At 39.4% G+C, this 18,956-nt stretch overlaps 3 protein-coding genes and 1 pseudogene across 5 annotated transcripts; 1 reads left to right on the forward strand and 3 right to left on the reverse strand.

Moving 5' to 3' along the window:
- Window positions 1–562: 562 nt before the first annotated feature.
- Window positions 563–6,389, reverse strand: LOC103339759 (pyruvate kinase 1, cytosolic). Of its 2 annotated transcripts, none has more exons than XR_016122619.1 (16): window positions 6,037–6,389; window positions 5,848–5,944; window positions 5,665–5,762; window positions 5,090–5,245; window positions 4,341–4,418; window positions 3,906–4,037; window positions 3,701–3,781; window positions 3,499–3,570; window positions 3,332–3,421; window positions 3,103–3,247; window positions 2,835–2,923; window positions 2,540–2,635; window positions 2,340–2,407; window positions 2,072–2,171; window positions 1,158–1,507; window positions 563–1,123 (listed from the first exon to the last, which is right to left on the reverse strand). XR_016122619.1 is itself a non-coding variant. In XM_008243104.3 (16 exons), exons 1-16 carry the CDS (start codon window positions 6,103–6,105, stop codon window positions 819–821), a joined length of 1,584 nt encoding a protein of 527 aa, XP_008241326.2. In that variant the 5' UTR covers window positions 6,106–6,389; the 3' UTR covers window positions 563–818. The 2 variants fall into 2 exon arrangements, 1 of the variants encoding a protein (XP_008241326.2); XM_008243104.3 differs by having other exon boundaries at window positions 563–971; window positions 1,448–1,507.
- A 1,946-nt stretch (window positions 6,390–8,335) lies between these two features.
- Window positions 8,336–9,413, reverse strand: LOC148914677 (uncharacterized; annotated as a pseudogene).
- A 2,734-nt stretch (window positions 9,414–12,147) lies between these two features.
- Window positions 12,148–15,681, forward strand: LOC103339757 (uncharacterized). Of its 2 annotated transcripts, none has more exons than XM_008243102.3 (7): window positions 12,148–13,103; window positions 13,200–13,341; window positions 13,438–13,491; window positions 13,599–13,690; window positions 14,270–14,505; window positions 14,689–14,859; window positions 15,150–15,681. In XM_008243102.3, the coding sequence occupies exons 1-7, from the start codon at window positions 12,313–12,315 to the stop codon at window positions 15,245–15,247; spliced, it is 1,584 nt and encodes a 527-aa protein (XP_008241324.2). In that variant the 5' UTR covers window positions 12,148–12,312; the 3' UTR covers window positions 15,248–15,681. The 2 variants fall into 2 exon arrangements, with proteins under 2 accessions (XP_008241324.2, XP_008241325.2); XM_008243103.3 differs by having other exon boundaries at window positions 12,175–13,103; window positions 13,203–13,341.
- A 382-nt stretch (window positions 15,682–16,063) lies between these two features.
- On the reverse strand, window positions 16,064–18,956 carry LOC103339756 (Leucine-rich repeat protein kinase family protein). The gene is made up of 2 exons (XM_008243101.3): window positions 17,299–18,956; window positions 16,064–17,085 (listed from the first exon to the last, which is right to left on the reverse strand). Exons 1-2 carry the CDS (start codon window positions 18,671–18,673, stop codon window positions 16,412–16,414), a joined length of 2,049 nt encoding a protein of 682 aa, XP_008241323.2. The 5' UTR covers window positions 18,674–18,956; the 3' UTR covers window positions 16,064–16,411.

The raw sequence follows: 18,956 nt of genomic DNA on the forward strand, positions 1-18,956 counted from the left end.
GACTTTGCCGAATTTTCGGTAGAAGTCAGGATTTAAGGGAATTAAGTTTCTAATCAGAGAAAGGGCAACCAAGTCAATTGTGCTCGACACCCGCCAAGTGTCGATCACGAACAAGGTTCGGCTCGAATTCTAAAGTGGAATTTAGGTCAGGTCCTGTCAGAAATGGGCAGGAAATGAGCATAATGTTATATATCCTCTTTAAAATCTTTTGATGACATGGGCATAGTGTAGAAATGGACAAGAATTGGTAGTGTGGGCAGGATATAGGAAGGAATTGCTAGTGTAAAAACCTAGGCATAAAGAATTGCTAGTATGGACCACACAAATGAAAAAAAAACCACGGTCAAACTCGACAGATTCTGTTACGACAGGAAACTGCTTCTCGAATTAAAGGATGGAATTGCCTCAAAAAAAAATTCACAGACCCAATTACTCAGGACAAAATTCAGGAACGTTTACAGTTAAAAACCCTAAATTATAACGTGGGCTATATCTCAGTAAAATGTTGAATATGAGATCCAGAATTGGTGCTATAAACGACGAAAATAATGGCAAACTAATATCAAAAAAGGCATCTTTATTGGAGACTTGAATGATTTTGATATGTAAAGACAAAATGAGAGGTCATGTACACCATGACTTGAATTGTGGATAAACGATTACAATTGCCCCGGTGTATAATCCTTTATAAAAGTCAAATCAGCAAGCAAGTCTCCAACACCTGGGGTATATAAACCTCACAGGTGACACGAATTGGTCCATTTCCCGGAAAAGAGAAAAAGGGAAATTATACCTCAGAATGAGGGTAAGAAGAAACTCTAATCTTCAAGCTCTATAATCTTGACGACAGAGGCATCACCAACTTTCTGGCAAACAACTACTCGGTCGTGCGACTTTACCACTCCGGAAGCTTTTCCGTGATCAAGAGCAACCTTCAGAACTGACTCGTTTGTTGCACTGGTAGACTCAGCCTGCAAAGTCATAGGACAACAAATTTAAGTGAAACAAAATCGACGTAAGTTTTGAGTACACATGAAGATACACACACAGGGTGAGAAAAGAGTCATCTCTATAAACAAACATTCTTCATTTTGACAAAGATAGGGGTCACTACACGTTGCACCTATAGTCATACTAGGGGTCACTACACGTTGCACCTATAGTCATACTCGTTGAAAGTACAAAAAAGTCAAGATTATAGTCTCCAGCCAACAACCACGGTAATGTATATCCACAGAAAAGAACCCTAACCTCTGTTTTATGTAGTGGTCAAGCCGGATGAATATGAATACAGAAAAGAAAAAAAAAACCTGACCGGCTTTGCCTATGTATAATCAAAGGTGATTGAAATAATGGTACAATCTAAGACTATAGATAACACTAGCTAGCAGAAACCAAAGACAATTTACATTCCGTGTCAACCATTTAGAGGAAAAAAGCCACTTACAGGATGTCGAGGATCAGCAAGCATAGGGTAAAGACCCCTGACTAAAAGCGATTGCCTTGCCTGCAAATTAATATGTTTTTAAAACAAAAGTTAGCAACAAAGGTTACATATTAAAAAGATAAGAGAACTAAAAATAGACGAACAATTAAAAGCAATATGCATATTTTGAAAAGCAAACTTCTAGAAATAAGTCTTAATTCTACAGCAAAGTCACATTTGAGACATATCAATTATTGGGCGTTGAGCATACTTCGCATTAGAGCTTATATATGATGATGCACACTCTGAATTTTAACAAGGCATGTCAGAAATATATTTTTCAAATGGCTTTCTCGTACCGAAGTAAATAGTTATAATTCATAACAAGATAATGAAAGTATATACAATGTCATCATTCAACCAGTGATCATCTTCTTTTTATTTTTATTTTTTATTAACTGATGCAAAACATCAAGACATTTCAATCTCCCAATACTAAATAACAGACGATCTTTTATCCTGTCAAAATTTGCACATCTAAATGCACTTACAAATAGATGTAGGAAAGAAAAACCCAAAAACATGCATTGTGATGGACTTCACAGCAGTAAATGAGCTAGAGGTTAGTCAGAGTCAAGAGCACACCTCAAAGGCTCCAGTAAAGCTCCATTTAAGTTGATTAGTCTTGAGCCGAGGAACGACGACTGAAAGAACGGGCATCGTGGGCCGATATTTAGCAATCAATCTGCACAATAGCAAATGGATTAGAAGACTTAAGGGCATTCGCCAATAAAAAAGCAGCATAATTGATTGTCTTATTACTGCCAAAAAAGCCCATCTTGATTGACCATAAAAGCAATGGAGGACAAATAGACAATTTGCATTTTACAGGATAAAAAATACATCTGCATACCTTGCAGCCCTTCCTGAAGAAGTGAAGCAAATAATAACAGATGCCTTCACCTTAATGGCTGCCCGTACCTAGACAATGAACAGAGTGGCCATTCAAGATCCAAACCAACTCATGCAAACATTTCAACCAACATGCTAACTACAATTGGAAGAAAACAACGTAAAATCATCAGAAGATACTATATATGATAAAAGTCATACCGCAGAGGATGCAATAGATTCCAAGTGTGTCATTGGCTCTCCAACATATTTGACAGTCTTTTTGAAATATAAGTCTTGGTTGAAAACCTTCTCTGCCTGCATGGATTAAAATTGGGAAAAACTCATCAAAGGTCATATATGAAATTAGAGCATTCAGGATAAAGACAACTTAGCGACGGGTTGAGTACAGTTAATTATCCTTAACTCTAAAATTATATGCATTGAAATAAAAAGCTACTAAATCCAAGTAGACACAATAAACAAGGAATGGATAAAACTATAAGAAAAAGTTTACCTCGGCACAAATTCTACCAACAGTAGAGATAGTATCAACAGGGTACAAACCACGAAGAGTCTCGGCACCAAGAAGAATTGCATCACTTCCTGCACCCACGAGACAGTTAAGTTAGGAAGCACAGATTAAAAATAATAATAAAAATAGGAATCATGGAAACAAGGACTTAAAAAAATACAAGAGAATATCTTCAATACATGCAACCACCCCTTTAATGGGCCTCAACCAATAGTCTCTAAAGCACACATTGAGTCAAATAGGGACGCACCATCCAATACAGCATTTGCAACATCAGTTGCTTCTGCACGGGTTGGCCTCAAGTTGTCAGTCATACTATCCACAACACGAGTTACCACGGCAGGCTTTCCAGCCATGTTACATTTGTAAAGGGCAGCCTTTTGAAATAAAAAGACCTGTAAAGGACAAACAAGTTTGATCACTTATTTGAAGACAAATAAATAACATGACATCCCTACTGGCAAGTTAAGGAAACTGACCTTTTCTGGTGGGAGATCAATGCCCAAATTCCCACGGGAGAGGATAATACCATCAGCTTCTTGTAGAATCTCATCAAAATGGGTTAATCCCTAATGCAAAAACATAAAAACTCAGGACTTTCTTTGGAAATTTTAGATTCTAAACTGAAAATAGATGAATATCACACCTCCATATTTTCAATCTTAGCAAAAATCTGTGTCTGACTGAGGTCACCCAACTTATTAAGGAACTCGCGGGCCTGCATTACAGCATTAAGAAGCCTGTTACTCAAGTTATTCACACAACCAACTTCAGAAAATGAAGAAATAATATAACCATTCATAGTGTGAGAATTGAGACGAAGACATGGAACTTAGAAGAACACTTACTTGGCGAACATCCTCTGCATGCCGGGTATATGACAGTGAGAGGAAGTCAATTTTGTTTTTAAGTCCCCAACTGCTTATAACCTAAATTAAGCATTAAATCCAGGCACTCAATAAGGAAGTCAAGGCATCAAACCAAACACAACTAATACAGACTTCAGTGATTCTACATTAACCACTTAAAATTTCACAAGTTTAAAGGACTTACTTCCTTATCTTGATCAGAGAGAGTAGGCAGGTCAATATGAATTTGAGAGGCATGCAAAGTGAACAATGAACCGGCCAATGTTGCAGAGTTCTTTACTGAACAAACAACATCTTCTCCTTTCACTTCAGAAACCTGATCAACTCAAAATAAAACTTATCAGTTATGCATGACCTCTCAATTTTCCTAAATGATTATGTAAAGTTTTATTTATAGACTACACAACGAAGAAAACAATTGGACCCTGCAACAAAATTGTGATATACCCTAGCTAAGGAAGATATCAAATTGTGTACGTATTCAAGTCCTTACAAGTTAAAGTGTAGGTTTATTTCAGGAAGACAGGAATTTTCAGTTTCAGGTAGGTGGGGTGATTTTTGTGGGTGCAATCAAAAGACTTTCTTAAATGAGTTTAGTCTCAAAAAAAATTTATTTTACCTCCAACCACACAGAAGTAGTTTCACTTCCAGTGAACAGGTACTGGCCGACAAAAATGGTATCTCCCTTCTTCACTGCCTGCAAAAAGCATTTAAGATTGATTGGTGATTTCTCATGGATATTTGATTTCAGCAAGGACTGCTATTTGCAAAATAAAAAAAAATTAAAAAAACTTGCAGTATTTAACTGAATTATGAGGTAAAAAGACAGTACCAAGTATCTTATGGGAAGATAATTTTGAGGCCACATTTAGAGATAATACACATCAACATAAAAACTTAATTGGACACATTGCAGCTTCACATCTCAACTGTTACCATGACTACAAGTAGGTCAGTAGTTACGGTTCCATTTATGAACCTGTAATTCAAACTGTGATGCTGCCATTCAGATTACTCATTGTCATTAGGACATCTATAATTCCAAGCAGCACACAGCAGAATACAGGTTTGTTGGAAAGTACATCGAATAGGAAACGGAAGTGGGAAAAGTTCTGTAAACCATGGGACATCAATTGACCCAAAATCTAGGCTTCAAGCATCAACAATTCAAGTCATTTTTCAGTACAACCTAACTCATTATTTGTTAAATGCAATGTCTACAGCCATGAATGTCTTCATAGGTTTCACCATCATAAATATTAAGAGACCTAAAACTAAAATTGCCTAGTTTTTCAAACGGTCCATCAAGTTTATTACATACTCAACCAAACTATGGACATTATGATAAAATGATTGGTCTTGGCAAACCTTTGACAATCCATCAAAATTGATGGGCAACAGCTTTGAGGATGGTTCCTGTCCGCGATCTGGTGTCAGAACAACGAGGCCATCTCCCAGGAGTGAAATAGGATTCCCGGTTTTGTTAGCAACCTGCAACTCAGGACCCACAGTGTCCAACATAACCTGAAGAAAAAAAAAGCCAGATATTAGCATACAGTCACTTCCTCATTATTCGTTTATTAAACTCACTTGGAAGGTGAAAATCACACTACTTAAAACACGCCGTTCATACATTGTTTCGTTAGCAATTCATGACTCATTTTTCCATTTCTTTCGAAAATGCTGACCAGGCAACACTCGAAAGACACTCAAATAATCCCAAAAAGAAAAAAAAAAGAAGTTTAACCCAATATCTAGTTTCAGTTCAAAACAAAAATAAATAGACAAAAATGCAAGTCTTCCTTCACGGATTTCATTTACCAAACTCTTTTAACACTGAAAAAACAAACAAATAAACAAAAAGAAAGGCATGCATGACAAACAAACAGAGCGCAAGAAACAAAAAGAACTCCGCAACTCAAATCCCTTAAAGAAAAACATACAGCGCAAAGCTTCTTAGTACTCTTCACAGCCGCCTTCAGATTCTCCAGCGTCTCCTGGTGATATTCCGTGTTTCCCCATGAAAAGTCGAATCGGGCCACTGCCAACCAACCCCATTCCAATCCATCAAAAACCAAATACAGAACTTAAATTTGTTTCCATTTACAGCGAAGGAAATCGCATACCAGACATTCCAGCATTGAGGCAAGAAGCGATAACCTCGACGGATCGAGATTTGGGCCCGAGCGTACCCACAATCTTCGTCATTGCGGGAAAAAAACTCTGCAAAGTCACCAAATAATAAAATAAAATGACATAAAATCAAAATAAACCACAGATCCACGCTTAAACCGATTAGGGATTGAGTTACTCACAGCCTTGGATGGCTCGAGAATCGAAGCCATGCGAATGGGCTCTTCTAGAAGAAGGTGATTCGAATGCATCTTCGCTTTCTTGTTGCTGCTACTACTGCCGAAGCCTTACAGAGACAAAAGACTGCTTGGGAACAAAGCTTTGCGTGGAGAAGAAGAAGGAGCGAAACGAAAGGAAATGAAACGGGTAGGCGTCGAAACTTGACTCTTTGGAATATCAGAATATGCTGGTGGGAACAATTCTGCTTTTTTTTTCCTTTCCTTGTGCTTCCGAAAAGCACTTTTTATTGCGACGCCAACGATTTACGAAGTCTTGTGTTTCTCTCACCACCACCGGAAGACCCTTTCGCACTTCACTTTTGTCCTCTGTCGATTTAAAGAAACAAACACAATAATAATTTTTTATTTGTTTCAACTTTTTAAAATATTTTTACACGCGGCGGGGTGTGATTGGCCTAGGTTGCTGAAGCACGATGTGCGTTAAGCAGCTGGTTTTGATTTCGTGGGCGAGGGGAAAGCGTATAGCGCACGCGGATTCTCAACGCGTGGCGTGGGGTGCTCGTGGTTTTTTTCTCAGGTGGAAAGCGAAAAATAAAGCACGTGTTTCGTGAAGTCGTTTGGTTAAGAAGTGACTGCTGCCTACTTCATTTTTTATGAGATTTTCAGCTTCCAGCTTCCTGCTTCCGCCCCACGAAACAACAAAACCGTAAAACAGCTTAACTTCAAAGCCCGTTGGTCCGCACGTGCTTAGCGGTCAAATTCTAGGGGCTGTCGTTTTATGTTCTACATACGGTCGTTGAAATCTCACCCCATGGCTTGTGCGAAAAGTTGTTTTTAATTATTGTTAATGCGACCCTTGGCGCAACTTTTTCGTTTTTGCCAGCAGTTGCGGGTTAGCGGATTGAGTTGGGCCCGACCGACCTGTCATGTACCCGGCCCACTATCTATGTATCATCGGGGAGATGTTATAATTAGGTGAATTTTTGTGAGGGGGTGTGCAAGATCCAATCTACATTGTCCAAATCGATCGATTCAATCTAATTTGTCTAAATCGATCAATCCAATCCAATTCAAGCCAATTATAATCAATTTCGATGATTTGGATGATTGGATTGAATCCCTAATTTCCAAAACTGATATGATTGGATCATATGACAAATTTTGCTTGTGAGGATCCAATTCAATCCAATCCAATCCAATATAGTTAGTTTCATGTCTATTTTGCTCATTAGGTAATTTTCATTAAAAAAGTTATAAACATTTAAGTAATTTGATGCGGCTGACCCATGATTTTTTCTATGTGTGAGCGTAACAAATATAAAATACAAGACACAAGTGCAAATATAAAATCCTTTGTGCTTTCCTATCTCAACTTTTTTTTTTGCAAGATCAGAAATTCCATTCAATTCTTGAAACTTGGTATTGGAATGTATATTGTCAATATAATTCTCAAGCTGAATTTCAAGTGCCATGAGTTTTCAGTAGAAAAATCACTTGGATAGAGTTCAACAAGACGTACCAATTTTTGCTTATTGAAAGCAAAAAATGAAACTTAAGCATGTCAAGCAAAGTAGCAACTCAGTGTCAACCTTTGTGAAACGATTCCTTAACTCTTGAAGTTGCAAATCTAACACATCATAAAAAGATCAACATGATAATAATGCATATTTTTAATTTATTGTGCCCTACGCCGTGATTGCCCTCGTGCTACAAACATATCATCCATATTAGGAACTTCAATATTTTGTTTCACACAAAAAAAAGGGAAACTTTCTCCAATAAAGAATCACATCCATTGTCTCTCATATTCTGCAGGTTTCGCTTGCATATTTCAACTAAGTCCATGACTTTCACAATATCTTGATCATCCCTTTGTAAGACTTGCGATAACTCATTTTTAATTCCAAGTATAATCATCATCAAATGCAAACTAAACACAAAATCAATTGATTGTGGCAATCCTAATAAAATAAATGCTTCATGTTTCTAAACAGTGCCCACTCTATCATCTGAAATTTCCTCTAATACATCAATTATAGATGAAAACATGGAAACAAAGTTAAGTAAAGTACCATAGTGTGAGTCTCATCGAGTATCACATGGACGTCTAACTCCAAGTTCTTGATTTAAGCCTTGTCCGCTTGAGAGCTTACCATTGCTAAGTGCTTCAATAACTTTGGAGGCTTGTTTTTCTTGAAGAATGTCGCGACGCTTTATTGATGCCCCAAGAATATTTAGCACATTGGAAACTAAGGTGAATAAAGCACTTATTAGGCTATGTTTTTTGCCAAAGACACAAGAGTCAATTGAAGTTGATGATCAAAGCAGTGAACATAAAAACACATGAACTATCTTTCATAATGAGTGTTTTCAAACCATTGAACTCTCCATTCATATTACTTTCCCCATCATAACCTTGACCATGCAATCGAGATATGCTCAAATGATGTCTAGCAAATAATGCATCAATTGATGTCTTCAATGAGAGAGCTGTTGTACTAGCCACATGTTCAATACCCATGAAACATTCAATCACATACCCTTTGTTGTCAACATAACAAAACATAAATACTACTTGGTCCTTAATGGATACATCACGAGATTCATTAACAAGAATAGAAAACAAGGAATCAACAATATCACTTATAATAGCATTAGTTGTTTCAACTGCAAAAGCATTTACAATGTCTTTTTGAATCTTTGGTGATGTCAACTTGAGGTTATCAGAAGCATATTTCAGTGCTACAGCTCGAACCTGTTCATTGTGATCTGCAAGGAATTATAAAAGCTCAAGAAAGTTTCCTTGGTTACTTGAATTCTCAGACTCATCATGACCACGGAATGCAAGACTTTGTCTTAAGAGAAATCGAATACAATCAATGGACGCACACAATCTAGTTCGATAATTAATTCGAGATTGAAGTGAACTCTTGTGAAAAACATTTTCAATATGTTGTTTTTCGTTCATCAAAGCTTCCCACTTATTCAGAACTTGGTTTTGGGCACTATTAGGACCTCCAATATGAATTTCAAATCTTTTTCTCTCCTTCCAAATTTAAAATCCTTCACCAACGAATGCTTCACCACTCCCTTGTTCTCCATTATTTGATTTAAAAAGATAACAACCTAAACATAATGCAACATTTTTTTCTATGATATATTCCAACCAATTAGGAAAATCATCAAACCAAGAAAAGATGAACCGTCGTTTCCCATTTCCACATTTCTTAAAAGGGAACATATGAATTTTGATCTTGAATATTGTGATTGTAATCTAAAATTCTAGTTCGTAATCCAGGATCTAAAGGAAGATCCACCACATTGACTTCCTTACGACTTTGTTTTGAACTGCCAACCTTTATAGGAGTAGATGACTCCATCACTGATTTTCTTTTAAAATATTTTTCCACGGCTATTACAAAAATTCAGCTATTTAGAGATAGTCTAACAAAAAAATACAAACAAATGTTTTAATAGTTTTGAAAAAATAAAGATAAATAAAATATTAAAGTGTAACTAAGGAGGATAAATCAATTACTAACCTACAAGTTGCGCTAAGTTATAATAAACAAAGATGGATTCGCTTGTGAACAACGATGTCTTCCTCTCTTTGGCGTTGGCAATTGTTCCAGACAGAGACAGGGAGTTCAGACTTCAAAGAAAATGCAGCAAGTCTTCACATGATGGCTTTCTAGGTTGTTTCTTTAATTATTTTTTAATCATTGAACAATTGTGAGGGCTTAACTATACTATATATATAGAGGTAAGTAACAAAAGTTGAGTGTGCGCCATGCCCCATATTCGACGCGAGCTAGGTCCGCCCCTGATTTGATGAAGTTATGTTTAATATATTATAAAATTAAAATAATTTTCTCTAACATTTTATTTATATTTTACATTTACGTCTATTAAAGTGTTTGATTATATTAAACTTGACGATAAATGTTTCATATTTCATTAAAATATTTTTCATTATGAAAACTAATAATCCAATCCAATATCAATTGGATTGGATCATATCGGATTGAATTTAAACCTCTAATGTGATCGGATTGGATTGGAAAAATCATAATCCAGTCTATATTGGATTAGATGCGGATTGGTGAAATAGCATTGGTTTCAAATCAATATACACCTCTAATATGGTTGAACTGATGTACACCTCAGAGGGTTTAATGAAGGGTTCAATCCAACAATCCAATCATTAAAAAAATTTAAATCCATCCAAGTTGAAATTTTGGCTAATTGATAGTTGGTTTTAGGCAATAATCCATATATTTATCATAGCATAATATATACCTTCATAACCATGAATTGGGGTAGTTAGTTGATTTAATTCCAATTTCAATTTCTTCCCTTAATCCTAAGTTTCTCTTTCCTTACTTCTCAACCTCAAGTAAGTATTTAATAAAAAGGTCTATAGTATTTCACACTTCACATTTCCCTTAATCGTATATATTAAAGAAACACTTAATTACTTTCATACAAGCTTCCACCCTCAATTGCTTTATGGTTAAAAAAAATAAAATAAAGTTGGTTATTCAAAATGATCATTAAAGCATAAATTTCAAATTTTAAAAAGAGGTGGGAGGTTTTTAAATTTTTATTTATTTTTTTTTTTATGGATAGTAATAAGGTCACTCTATGCAATTATTAAGGGTGGGTGCGGTCTGGTTCAATCCAATTTTCATCTCAAATTGAAACTAAAACTGAAACTATTTAATTGGTCCGATTTGATCTAGTTTTAGTGAGAAAATTTTTTTTATAAAATTGGCTGTTTGAATCGATTCTAGTCTAAGTTTCCAGTTCGGTCCAGTTTTGGACCGGATGATTATTATTATTATTTTATATAAATTCCAACTAAAAATTTATTTTTTGAGCTTGCAAAAACAAATAAAGGGCTTAGAGTTGGCCTTGATGGCTTGGAAGAGTATTTAGGCTTGAAGAAAAATTAGGTTTGGGCTAATATTATATAAATAAATAATATATATGTAAGATGGTCCGGTTTGGCTCGATTTGATTTTTTTTACTACCAGAACTAGAATTGGACCAAATCGGTCCAGTTTGATTTTTGGTTAACTCGGTTTTTTTTGCCCAATTGGACTTAATTTTCTGGTTTGAATGCCCACCCCTAGCAATTATTGATAGATATTGCCAATGCTACTATAAAATTTTGAAAGCAAAATAGCAAAATAGTCATTTACAGAAGAAAATAACTTGTAAAATATTCATATATAGGTAGTGGAGGCTGTTTTCGCATTGAATTTTTTTTTAATAGAACGTCTAACTTTAGTTAAAATACAAAAAGAAAATACGTTGACTTTGTATAATGTATAAATGTTAATGTCGCAAAAGACAAAAAGACATCGTTTCTTGTGGACTTCATTGATCATTTGATGAAATAATAAATTTGAGAAATTTAGGGCCAGTTTGGCTGTACTGTGAAAATAATAGCTGTTACAGATTTATTGTAAGAAAAATTAGATGTTAAAGCAATTTGGCGTTTGGTAAACTTTTTGTTAAAAGTGTTGTTGATACTAATTTCCGCATAATCAGAAAATAATTCATATATAATCGTTAAACCTACCGCCTCCTCGAAGCTGATTCCCGCATAATTAGAAAATGAAAGCACCTCATTAGCTGCTTTCCCTTCTAGCTTTCTTTCATAATAATTTTTAAAAATAAATAATTTTCTCATAGTTTACCAAATGGACTACGCTTCTCAAATTTTTTTAAATCACTTATCACCCCAAATAAGTAATGCCAAACATACACTTATAATTTTTCTTGGTTTATTCATTTGTTTATATATATATTTTTGGCAACTGATTTAATTATATATATATTTTTGGCAACTGATTTAATTTTATATATTGGAACGTTGAATTTCCACCTATTTCCACCAAACCAAGCACACACAGCTGGTCTTGTAGGGCAGCTGACGTTCGTGACCATCCAAAATCGTGACGAGCCAATTTCCGAAACGCAAAATCAAAAATGAAACGGACCAACCAAACCAATAGCCACTTAGCCATCCACATCCACGCGGGCCCCACCCACGTTCCAATTAAATTCAATGGAACTATTTACCCCTTATTCATTACTTAACGGGACCGTCACAAAGCCGTCACGGCCAATCCCACACCCATTCACGGCACACCCGTTCCGTTAAACAACCTCGTCCTCTCTCTCTCTCTCACTCCGCCCCAACGTTCCAACCCGCCTTCTCTAACGTCGTCGTTCCGCCAAACCCCGCTAACCCTAACGTCCTTCCCTCTAATGGCTTCCTGTGACGACGACTTCTCCATCCTCGGTGACGAGTCAAACACTACCCACCACAGCCACCTCCCTCACGCGCCCGCCTCCCACCAGCTCCACCAGCCATACGCGCCTCCTCACCGCTTCGCTACGCGAACGACCCCGGTCCACGCGCCACCTGCGCAGCCCATACTCAGCGACAAGGTCAACGCCGGAGAAGACCAGGCCGAGGCCGGAGACGACTACGACGATGCATCCGCAGCCGCGTTCTGCTCGAATCCGTTCGAGAGCGGGACCGATCAGAATGACGTCGTTGCTGGCGCCAGCGAGAAGAGGAAGGGCCACTCAGATGAGCTCAGCGATGGCGGCGGAGGAGGATCAGGATCAGCTCCGTACAGTTACAAGAGATCGAAACCCTCCTCGGCGGCTGCGATGGGGGAGTACAGGAAGGACCGAGAGGAGTGGAGCGACTCGGCGATCTCGTGCCTTCTCGACGCGTACACGGACAAGTTCACTCAGCTGAATCGGGGAAATCTGAGGGGCAGAGATTGGGAGGAGGTGGCGGCGATTGTGAGCGAGAGGTGCGATAGGCAGAGGAAGAGCGTCGATCAGTGCAAGAACAAAGTCGACAACTTGAAGAAGAGGTACAAGCTTGAGAGGCAGAGGATGAACAACGGCGGCGTTTCGGCGAGTCACTGGCCTTGGTTCAAGAAGATGGAGAATATCGTCGGCAATTCATTGCCTGGAAAGGCCGTCTCCGACGAGGATAAAGGCGTTTCTTCTCCCGGTACCACGCCGCGGCAATCGAAGAGGTTTGGAATCGTTTGTTGTGCATTATTATTGTTTAGGTTAATGCTGCAATTGGTCAATCTCCCTTGCTCAGTTGCTTGTGTTGTGTGGTTTTTTAGCAGAAATGCAATGGCCATAATAAGTCCTGTAAGTCAGATGAACAAGGTCAAATCAGCTCCGAGTATCAAATGGCGGAGAGTGGTCTTCAAAATCAGTGGTGCTGCTCTTGCTGGCGCTGCTCCAAACAATGTTGACTCAAAGGTTCTATCTTTTATGCAATCCCATTAATTGTATGAGCCAAATTTTGATCCTGTTAGCTTGTGAACAGTCTTGTCTCACTGTTTTGTGATTTGGCAGTTGGCAATGCTGATTGCAAGAGAAGTTGCATTGGCTTGTCACAATGGGGTGGAGGTTTGTTTGTTATCCGTATGATTGTTCATCATCTTTGGGTTCATTTGTCTGTTGTCTTTATGAGTTTGAGCTGCAAAGTTTGGTTTCTTTCTTGCTTGGTGTATTAGGTGGCCATTGTTGTTGGAGGTCGCAACTTTTTTTGTGGAGATGCATGGGTGACTGCAACAGGGTTAGATAGAAGTACTGCATACCAGATTGGGTAAGCATCATTGCTAGCCTATCTTCATTTTTGCAATCTCAGATCATACCACCTTTTACTAGCCTTGGTTTATTAACATGATCATTGTATTCTTAGTGATGAAGCATGTCCAATGAGCTTTGGGCTCTTTTTTTTTATTATTATTATACAAAATAGATTTTTCTCTTTTTGGTTTCTTTTTTGTGGCTGGTGCTGTATTTGGATGTACTTGATAGTGCTCTTATTAAGTTTCATGAATTAGTTGATCTGATTTGCTTCCGCTTTTGCTTTTTCACAAAGCAGTGAAATAAAACTGGGGAACCATATAATATAACAAAGCACTTGGAAATGTCATATCATGTGAACGTTATGCATGTTCCACTAAAAGTTCAAGACACGGTCTTCGCATCGCTGTGTTTCATTTGAAGCATTGCTGTGTGATGAGGAGGGATGTCATAGAAATGGTGTGACTGAGGAATAAGAAGTTTGGGTCTATGTCCTATCTGCACCCTCTGAGATCTTAATTATAAATTGCAAGATAATGCATCTATGATGCTCAAATGTTCGACCTAAACAAGGTGACTTTGTGATGTGTACCAGAATGATGGCCACTGTAATGAATTCTGTATTGCTCCAGTCAGCACTGGAGAAGATGGGAGTCCAGACTCGTGTTCAAACTGCATTTTCGATGCAGGAGGTTGCTGAACCATACAGTAGGCAGCGGGCCATCCGCCATCTTGAAAAAGGCAGAGTTGTAATTTTTGCTGGAATTGGCGCTGGCACTGGAAATCCTCTCTTTTCCACTGACACAGCAGCAGCACTTCGAGCTTTGGAGAGTATGGCTCTGCGATCATTCACACTTCCTTTCAAACATATTACAATGCTTGAAATCTACCAAGTTTTTTAATTGTTCTACTTCAGCTCTTCAACACACACACATATACCATATACATGCATGGATTCCCACCCACATCTTTTGACTTTATATATAATTTTGTGACACTCTTATTTTCTCTCAGTTCAAGCAGAGGCAGTACTCAAGGGTACCAATGTAGATGGTGTCTATGACTGCAACTCTCAAGACAATAATTTTACATTCGAGCACATTTCTTTTAGGGATGTGGTCACCAGAGGGGCCACCTCAATGGACTCGATGGCACTGACCTTCTGTGAAGAAAACAGGATTCCCGGTAAGTGCATTTTGTTTAACTTGTATTTGGTTCAGATTGTGCCCTTATCATAAATACATAATGCGGGCATTTCCAATTCATTTGGTTAATACATCAATGCATCAGATAGGAGGGATAGAGGGCTAGTTCTGTTCTGTTGAACAATAGTGAGAGTGGATTGAGTCATCCAACAGTCCACATTTTTTGGTCAAAGTGTTACAAGCCTAAACTCAGAAGCTGTTAATTGAACCTTTGTTTATGCACACGGGTGTTCAAATTCAATATTAATCAATGTGCATTTTTATGTGCAGTTGTGGTCTTTAATCTTTTAGAGCCTGGAAATATTTCGAAAGCACTATGCGGAGAACAAGTTGGTACCCTGATAGATCAAGCTGGAAGGATTAGCTAATATTTATGAAACTCTTAGCTGTTGTATTACTAGGTCTGGCAACCTCAAGTAGCTGTCAAGTTATCTTCAACAGACCCCTTATGGAGATGTTGGTGGGTTCTACAGCTGCTGGCTACTCGTTGAGACTTGGCTGCAAATCCTCGGCATATATAATTTGCCACCTGATACCTTAAGGTAGAGTAAAGATTCTAACTTTTATGACGCTAGTGGTTGGTGATTCATAGAATTAACTATATTTTTTAAGTTCTGCATCCTAAGGTGGTGCCGGTGTCGTTCGTATCGTCTTGTAAATGGTATCTACTTGGAGAAAGATTGTTAATGTAGATGACAACAACAATTTAACTGTTCAGTTTGTATTGATAGAGGTGTGAATAGCAAAGTATGGTTCAAAGTCATGACATTTCTATGTGGAAATATTTATCTTTTAGATGCAATCTGGGATCTCCTACATTGCTTTATTTTAATCTATAGTCAGCTTATATCGATTTTGAAATGCATGGAAATGAAAAAAAAGGGGGAAAAAAGAGAGAAGGAAAGACTAGTCTCAAATGCTGCACAAATGCCTGAAATCATATTTGTACAGGGAGGTTAAAAAAAAACCATTCTTCATGAGTTGGATTTTTTTTATTTTTTTATTGTCGTTGTTAGAAAACAGCTGTTTAGCGTGAGCAAATATCATTAGTGTAGAATTAAAATTGAGAAATACAAGTTAATTTGATCATATTCATGTATCAAGATAGATCCAAAGCATTCATGGCTGACTAAATAAAATAATTTATCTGCATTACTAAAACAAAATATTAATTGACTTTCAAGTGCAAGCAAAGCAGCTTTCGGCTGCCACTCTGAAGATTTAGAGTGATTTGAAGATAATAATCACAAATAATTATTGTCAATAGCTAAATTACATAATAGAAAACTAAACAAAACTATCTTAAACTTGGTGGCAAGATAAGTAATCTCCTCACCTGCGACAAATTTATAAAATACAAGGACTTACAGATATTACAGAGACCACAACTACACAAAAAATAAGGACTGAGAAGGAGCCAGCCGAAGCAGCAATTCGCAGTGAGAAACTGAGGATGATGATACAGACAATCAAAGCCACAGTGCAGGCTGGCAACACCATTACATTACGCAACGATGGAGAGGTGGATATGATCAGGCCAGCCCGTCTTCAGTGGTGGCAAGGGAAGGCGAAAGCGAATTGCGGGATTCATCATAGTCTTCCCCAAGAGGAGATCTCTCCACTCTGATGTCCTCAATCATCTTTGCCACTTCAGCCATTGTAGGCCTCTTTTCAGGCTGAGGCACCACACAAGCCAATCCCACATGGAGCATTGCCACAAGCTCCTCCTCAATGTTCTTGTACCTCAAAAGTTCTTGATCAAACACCTCCCCAGTCCACTCCTCCTTCACCACAGACCTCACCCATTTCGGAAGGTCCACCGCCTCCTCCTCCTCCTCAACACGAGGGCGAGCCGGAGATGGGTACTGGGACGGGGCTCTCCCTGTAAGAACCTCCAACAATAACACCCCGAAGCTGTACACGTCCGCCTTCTGGGACAGCCTCTTGACCTCTGCCTGTTCAGGAGCTCTGTATCCACCCAACCTTGCAATGGCATGAACCGGGTTCAGAAGCAGAGAGAGTCCAAAGTCAGAAATGCAAGCCACACCGTTCTTGTCAAGAAGCACATTGGAAGATTTCACATTCCCATGTGGCACTTTTGCAGAGCTATACTCTTCATGAATCCGAGCAAGCCCACGAGCAGCACCCAGCATCAAGCTGATCCTTGTGGTCCAATCCAAAGGAATTCTACCCGGACCACGATTGCCTAATTGCATCAACAATCAAACACCATGTCAAATATAGCCAAAATTCAAAATTCATAACACTAAACCAAACACATGTTCTAAAATTCAGGGCAGTATTTAGAATAATCATGTCGTTCACTCATGTTATAACACGTAAATCATGAACATTATAACATGTAAATCAGGAGCATCACGTAATCAACAATATTTTGATGATTTGAAGTACCAATTACCATGAAGGAGTGAGTGCAAGCTTCCATTAGGGAGATAATCATAGACAAGAAGCTTCTCCTCCTTGGCATAATAATAAGCACTGAGCCTCACCACATTTGGGTGCTTCACCTTCCCTATCAAATCCATGTACTGCTCAAACTCCTTCCTCGCGCACGGGTTCGCGTCCTTGAGCCGTTTCACAGCCATGGTGCACCCGTCGTCGAGCACAGCCTTGTACACCGTCCCCAAGCTCCCTTTCCCCAGCATCTCCGCCGACGCCCGGAGCAAATCTTCCAGCTCAAACTGCTTCCTCCGGTCGAAAAACACGAGCTTGCTCCGGTCCGTGGCGTTCGTCCCATCACTATCCGCACCCCCACTGTTGGCATACACCTTCTTCTGATCGCCGCCATAGCTGCTCCCGCTCCTTCTCTTCCCACTCTCACTTCCGCCGATCGAATTCGAACCTCGATCTCTCGCGCAGTAATGGGCCAAGATGAACGACACAACCACCAGCATAGCCACGCAATTGGCGATTACAATGGCGACTATAGCGCCGGGGCTTAGCCCCTTTCTCGATTTCTTCTTCTCCGGTACGTTCACGCTCGTCGTCTGAGGCAATTGGCTCGGATTAGAAGGCACCGTTTGAGCTGAAGCCGCCGACGGCGGACTAGTAGCTCCGGTAAACGAACACGCCGGCAAGGGGCGCGCCCCGCAGAGTCCTTCGTTGCCGGAAAAGCTTTCGTCCCCGAACTTTCTCAGCAGACCCTCCGGAAGCCGTCCGTACAGTTCGTTGTTGGTGAAGTTGAGTTCTTTGAGGTCGGCGAGGGAGCCGGAGAAGTCGGGGACTTCGCCGGAGAGGACATTGTTCTGGAGCCGGAGCGTGAGAAGCCGGGTAAGGGCTGTGAGGTTTCCGGGGATTGGGCCGCGGAGGTTGTTGTCGGAGAGGTCGAGCCGAAGGAGTCGCCGGAGGGAGGCGATCTCAGGTGGAATCTCGCCGGAGAGGTCGTTGCCGGCGAGGTAGAGTAGCTTGAGGTTGGTGCAGTTGGTGAGGGGCGAAACGGTGCCGTTCAAGCGGTTGTTGTGGAGGTCGACGAAGCGGAGCTGGTCGAGGAGGGCGAGGAAGTCGAGCGGGCCCCGCAGGTTGAGGGAAGGAAGGGAGAGAGCGACGACGCGGGATTTGGAGATGGAGCATCTGACTCCGGTCCAGGATGAGGTGCATGGGTCGGCCCCGGTCCAGTTGGATAGTAGGTAGCCGTGAGTATCGGTCTGGAGGCGGAATTGCGTGAGCGCCCACGTGTCGTTGTGCGGCGGAGATGATGAGAGTGAAGGATGAGCCAAGGCCAAGAGAAGAAGAGACAGAGTGGCCACCAAAGCCAGAGCCTTGCTCTTCTTCATGGCTTATGTGCTTAGGCGGGAAGAGTAGGCAAAACACTAAGAAGAAGGTTTTTTTTGAAAAAAAGGAAAAAATGTGACCAAAGACTAAAGAGAGTGAGAGCCTCTTTCTATGGATTTGAAGAAAGAGAGTGGGGAGAGAGATTAAGTGGGGGCAAAGATATGATTTTTAATTTTATTATTATTATTTCTTTTTGGTTTTGACATGATTAGGGTGGATGGGGTTCTTTTAAGAGTGGGGAGGAGATATAGTATGATTAAAGATGAGAATAGGGCATGGTTGTGT

The sequence above is a fragment of the Prunus mume genome, linkage group LG8 (assembly GCF_029339155.1).
Source record: "Prunus mume cultivar Tortuosa linkage group LG8, ASM2933915v1, whole genome shotgun sequence".
In the NCBI taxonomy this organism is placed as follows: domain Eukaryota; kingdom Viridiplantae; phylum Streptophyta; class Magnoliopsida; order Rosales; family Rosaceae; genus Prunus; species Prunus mume.

Excerpts from the sequence above, each read along its gene's own strand:
- LOC103339759 (XM_008243104.3), bottom strand. The coding sequence starts at position 6,105 with ATGCATTCGAATCACCTTCTTCTAGAAGAGCCCATTCGCATGGCTTCG. Across the intron at positions 3,782-3,905 it reads TCTCTGATCAAGATAAGGAA|GTTATAAGCAGTTGGGGACT; the intron begins GTAAGTCCTTTA and ends TGCTTAATTTAG. Across the intron at positions 3,422-3,498 it reads CTAAGATTGAAAATATGGAG|GGATTAACCCATTTTGATGA; the intron begins GTGTGATATTCA and ends TTTTTGCATTAG.
- LOC103339756 (XM_008243101.3), bottom strand. The coding sequence starts at position 18,673 with ATGAAGAAGAGCAAGGCTCTGGCTTTGGTGGCCACTCTGTCTCTTCTT. Across the intron at positions 17,086-17,298 it reads CTTGCACTCACTCCTTCATG|GCAATCGTGGTCCGGGTAGA; the intron begins GTAATTGGTACT and ends TGATGCAATTAG.
- LOC103339757 (XM_008243102.3), top strand. The coding sequence starts at position 12,313 with ATGGCTTCCTGTGACGACGACTTCTCCATCCTCGGTGACGAGTCAAAC. Across the intron at positions 13,104-13,199 it reads ACGCCGCGGCAATCGAAGAG|CAGAAATGCAATGGCCATAA; the intron begins GTTTGGAATCGT and ends GTGGTTTTTTAG. Across the intron at positions 14,860-15,149 it reads TGAAGAAAACAGGATTCCCG|TTGTGGTCTTTAATCTTTTA; the intron begins GTAAGTGCATTT and ends TTTTATGTGCAG.